This window comes from Mycetomoellerius zeteki, unplaced genomic scaffold (assembly GCF_001594055.1).
Source record: "Mycetomoellerius zeteki isolate Tzet28-1 unplaced genomic scaffold, Tzet1.0 scaffold343, whole genome shotgun sequence".
Lineage (NCBI taxonomy): Eukaryota > Metazoa > Arthropoda > Insecta > Hymenoptera > Formicidae > Mycetomoellerius > Mycetomoellerius zeteki.
In genome coordinates this window covers 2,911-7,701 of record NW_017257331.1, presented here as the reverse complement: position 1 = coordinate 7,701, position 4,791 = coordinate 2,911, and the positions used below count along the sequence as shown (strand labels likewise).

Genomic DNA, 4,791 nt, shown 5'->3' with positions numbered 1-4,791 from the left:
TTTATTATTTCTCTAATGCCGTGTTTGGGCCGTAAGGTTATGTAGCGCTCAGTGAGCGGTGGAGCGTAATTAAAAGTCGCTCCACCGCTCACTGAGCACTACATAACCTTATGGCCCAAACACGGCATTAGAGAAATAAACAATAAATAAGTAAGAACATTCTACATTATAATAAAAAAAACATATTACTCATAGATCAATCCCTTTTTTGCTCAAGGAGCGCTCAGTGAGCGGTTTTCTTTGCTGAATGCAGCCAATGATAACATCGCCGAGACGATCGCTCTCAAGCTATTTTCTTTAGGTTAGAATTTCTTATTTTACTATTATTATTTTGTAATTACATTTGTTATTAATCTTTGTATATAAATATTTGATATATAGTACATTATTGTCGCTACTATTAACATGCGACTGTCAACTCAATTTAATTTTTTCTTATTAGATTCTATGGCCTCTATAATTGCTTGTTCCCGAATAAGAGACTATCAAGTGCTATTTTGTGCTCATTTCTCAGTGTGGTATAATTGAGTAAATAAGTTGTAAAATATTTATGTGGAAATATGTTGCCCTTACACATATTATCGAAGTAAGTACATTTGCACTAAGATATTGAAATTAATGGATAGTTGGAAATGTTGTGTATTAAGATGTCTGTTGAGAAAGTTTTCTATAGCTTGTAATGTGTAGAATTTTTATTATAATAAGTATATAATAGTAAAATATTGTATAATTAAACAAGATTATATATCCTCAATGGTAATGAATCGTATGGTGTACTTTTTAATTTATATTTTATCTAGTTTGCCATTGTAAATTTTATATATTAAACTAGATCTTTATTTTTTTATACATATACATGCAGTTATGCATGAAGTGATTTATAATATTATTATTGATTTATGTTTTTATTAGACTTGTATTATTCTGTATGAAATACTATTAATTTATAATTTTCGTTATTACATCAAGAAATATATTTGCAGATGTAATATAAGATCCTCAAGTGGAATATTATTTCAATGGATAAATATTTCCATGAGATTATGCTCTTCATCTTCACCATCTTCATCATCATCATCATCAGATTCATCAGATTCATCTGATTCATCTGATTCTGATTCTGATTCTGAAAAAGCAAAACCAAAGGAAATTCATGTTAAAAGTGCAAGTTCTGCAAGTGCAACATCAGATAACAAATACGACTTGGAAAACTTCTTGAATAACATGTTACAAGTAAATTATGAGATTTTTGAGTAATGAGATCTATTTTAAGTTCTGTTATCCAGAGAATATCTAGAATATATTATTTCATCTCTATTAGGAATCTCTATTATTTTACTCTATTTTTATAGTAAACCATCTAGAGATACTAACAATAAGAATTCTTACTTTGAAAAAATAATACAAACATTTTCTTTTTTAAAAATAATGTGTTCCACACAATATTTTAAAATATTTTCTTTAAATTGTTGCATTTAAGAACGCAGCAATCAAATTGAGTATTTAAATAATAATTATTGCTAAATTGTGTTATATTTTAAAGTAAAATGTTGATACATTTAAAAATAATATGTAATGAGATATTTTTCAGAGACAAATATAAACTGGTATATATTTTAATGAAGATATCTGTTATTGCTTTCTTAGGTGAGAAAAACGCAGAAAACTGTTGATGTTGGCATGCAGCCTAAAAAGAAGGAAGATAAAGCAAATAAAAAACATGAGCCTTTTGGTAACTTTATCCACTGATAATTCTATGTTTGTGCAGATTCACGTTTTACCTAATTAAATTATTTTTTTTTTGTAGAAAAGAAAATAGTAAGCGCGGCAGAAGATGTGGCTAACGTGCTTGGTGGAGATAAAACCAAAACAACATCAGATTTGCTTGAAAAAGTTCTTGCATCTAGAGTATCAGCACTAAAAGAAGAACAGAGAAGCATGTATGTAGATGTATTGTTGCATCACTAAGTACAATAAATTATATATATTACATATAGTAATATGTATGTGTTTGTAATTCTATAAGTTTTTAAAAAATATTTTTGATATAATTTTATTTAACAGTAAAATGCAGAAAAATGTCAAACAATTGTCAAAATATGATGTACAAAAAAGTTCCGAAGACAAACATTTAGAAAAAAAGTCTATAATACAAACCCTACTGGACAAATATAATAAGCAACCGATAAAGAAAGTAGTTGAAAATAGTATATCAAGACAGTTATTACGTGGTGTTAAAGCATCTAAAGAGAAGTTACAGGATATTGATAAAAAAACGCCTCATGCCAGGTATTGCAAGAAATATATTAATTGTTATTATATTATAGAGATTAAATCCAGTCATTTATACAAAAATTATATTATTTATTATATTATATTATAGTCTAACATATTTAGATATTTAAAAAAATTATATATTTAACGTATAATTTTTTATTATTATATGATAGACTCCAAATCGATTTGTGGAATGGAAAGTCTAGTGACATTTTTGAAAATATGAATGCTGCTTCACCAAATATACCGGAACTGAAAACATGGGCGGCATTAGAACAAAGAGAATTAAAAGCATTGACAACTCATCCACCTGCCAATATTTTTCAAGAACTAATTCTTTGGACGGAGCAAGGAAAATTATGGAAATTCCCTATTGACAATGAGCAAGGTTTTTACTATACGTGCTTATATATTATGTTCTTCTAGCACTTGGAAAAACTGAATTTGATCATTTCTATATATTTCAGAAATGGAAGAAGAGCACAATGTTCATTTCTCAGAACATGTCTTTATGGAACGTCATCTGAAGGGATGGTGTCCTAAATCAGGACCAATTCGTCATTTTATGGAATTAGTGTGCACCGGACTTTCAAAGAATCCATACTTGACAGTTCAAGAGAAGATTGGACATATTATGTGGTATAAAGAATACTTTGAATCTAAACAAGACTTGTTGCAAGAAGTAGGAGCAATTCAGCAGCCAATCTCTGACAAAATAAAAGAAATTACAGAATAAAATAACATATATATTAGTGTATTCCATAATTTTAATATATTTCTTGTTTTTAAATAATTTCTCCTTTTACACACCCATACATAAATATATTATAAATGTAATACATATAAATAGTTTAGTAAGTCAAGGATAAATTATTAAATTACTAAGAATTATTTAAATATAATATTAATATCTTTATTATGTACAATATGCACTTTTATTGACATGTAAAAGTTTAATTTTAAATTATAAATGTGAATCCTCATAATGTTCAATTAGTAAGTTTCTATCTATAGATAACTTCACTTGTACACGATCATTTATAAGATCCATTGATAATATCACAATTCTGTTTACAACTAGCAGTTCAGGATTATCCATACTTTGATGTAAAATTAAATCGATTTCATCTCCTATTTTCATCTGTTATCACAATTATTCTATGTATAATTGTACAAGATATAAAGGTAATAATAATCTTACTATATCAATAGGTTTCAGCTTTATTACAAAAATAATAAACTTACCTCTTTAGATTTTTTAAATACTTTATTTCCATTTATACGAATCTTGCTTGCATAAAAGGCTTCTTCAATTTTACTAAAAAAAATGTAAAGTAAATAAGATTTAAATAAAAATATAAATTATGAAGCAATATGTTATATTTGCGCAAATATAGTACACAAGTCAAAATAAAATTAGACATACTTGCGAGACATTCCAAATCCAGCTTTGGAAATGGTATCTAATCGAATAGAAGATACCTTTATTTTAATAACTTTTGAACCTATGGGAGCTTCCTCCTCATCGTCTTTCTCTTTCTCCTCATCAGAATCCTCATCTTTCTTCTGCAATATATTTCCAAAGAGAATACATTCATCTGTGTTTAAAAGCTTGCCGGAGAAATAAACAAGTGGAAGACATTAAATAGGTCATATTAAGGAAAAGAAATTAAATAAATTATATTAGTTACAATATTAACAGCCTTCTTCTTTTTGGATTTGAATCTTTTTGCTACGTACAAGGAACAATAATTTTGTACACTATTTGGTTTTGCACCGCCGTTGCACAATAAGAGATTTGATTGTAAAGGATCTCGTAGGCGACAAAGTGTACGCACATTGTAACACACCGATCTCCTAATAATATTAACTGTTGCTTTGAATAACATAACAATTTATCCGATCACAATTTGAAATATCTACTTATTGGTTAGGTAACCTTTCACAATGGAGCGAACGTGTATAAATGTATCGAGTTCTTTTCCTGTCGTATATTTATTTAAAAATGCAAAACACGGGCGTTTTTAGTCATAAAATATTATAAGCATTAATTATTTATCCTTAATTAGCTCAACTTTTAAGATTAAGCGCTAAATTAAGAGATGTAGGTTTGATTTGTAGCTGTCTGCTGTACTCTACGGAAAGAGAGTATGGTCGCGTTCAGCAGACTCAACTGTTGTGGAGTGGATCCGTGAGCGCTCGCTGCTATTGGTGTATTCTTTTAGATTATCCAATAGCAGCGAGAGCTCACTGATCCGCTCCGCAACAGTTGAGTTTGCTGAACGCGATCTATATCAAGCAGTGTTAATAACCTATAGCGTATTTTATTGGCAGAAATAGTGGCTGCGTTCAGCAGACTCAACAGTTTTGCAACAGTTTTATGATTGTCTGCTGAGATAGAACCATTCTTCTAGATCTAAAAGTATGATCCAATTAGCGCGAAGGAAACTTACAACAGTTGCAAAACAAACGTTCTGCTGAACGCAGCCAATAGCTGCGTTCAGCAGACTCAAC

The 4,791-nt window shown here is 29.0% G+C and overlaps 2 protein-coding genes across 3 annotated transcripts in view; one reads left to right on the top strand and one right to left on the bottom strand.

The window, feature by feature from the left end:
* Positions 1-3,031, top strand: part of mRpS31 (mitochondrial ribosomal protein S31) — a 5,057-nt gene extending 2,026 nt beyond the window's left edge. Inside the window, exons 2-9 of one of the 2 annotated variants that reach the window (XM_018452319.1) lie at positions 196-301; positions 443-586; positions 984-1,233; positions 1,648-1,732; positions 1,808-1,940; positions 2,065-2,289; positions 2,451-2,665; positions 2,745-3,031. In XM_018452319.1, the coding sequence (XP_018307821.1) occupies positions 561-586; positions 984-1,233; positions 1,648-1,732; positions 1,808-1,940; positions 2,065-2,289; positions 2,451-2,665; positions 2,745-3,013 (1,203 nt within the window). In that variant the 5' untranslated portion in view covers positions 196-301; positions 443-560 and the 3' untranslated portion in view covers positions 3,014-3,031. The remainder of the gene's footprint in view (positions 1-195; positions 302-442; positions 587-983; positions 1,234-1,647; positions 1,733-1,807; positions 1,941-2,064; positions 2,290-2,450; positions 2,666-2,744) is intronic. The other variant, XM_018452320.1, reaches the window with a different exon arrangement.
* A 210-nt stretch (positions 3,032-3,241) lies between these two features.
* On the bottom strand, positions 3,242-4,436 carry LOC108725353 (uncharacterized protein C6orf203). The gene is made up of 4 exons (XM_018452321.1): positions 3,969-4,436; positions 3,704-3,843; positions 3,523-3,595; positions 3,242-3,418 (listed from the first exon to the last, which is right to left on the bottom strand). The coding sequence occupies exons 1-4, from the start codon at positions 4,164-4,166 to the stop codon at positions 3,242-3,244; spliced, it is 588 nt and encodes a 195-aa protein (XP_018307823.1). The 5' UTR covers positions 4,167-4,436.
* Between the last annotated feature and the right edge of the window lie 355 nt (positions 4,437-4,791).

Excerpts from the sequence above, each read along its gene's own strand:
- LOC108725353 (XM_018452321.1), bottom strand. The coding sequence starts at position 4,166 with ATGTTATTCAAAGCAACAGTTAATATTATTAGGAGATCGGTGTGTTAC. Across the intron at positions 3,596-3,703 it reads GGATTTGGAATGTCTCGCAA|TAAAATTGAAGAAGCCTTTT; the intron begins GTATGTCTAATT and ends CATTTTTTTTAG. Across the intron at positions 3,419-3,522 it reads TATTTAAAAAATCTAAAGAG|ATGAAAATAGGAGATGAAAT; the intron begins GTAAGTTTATTA and ends TTGTGATAACAG.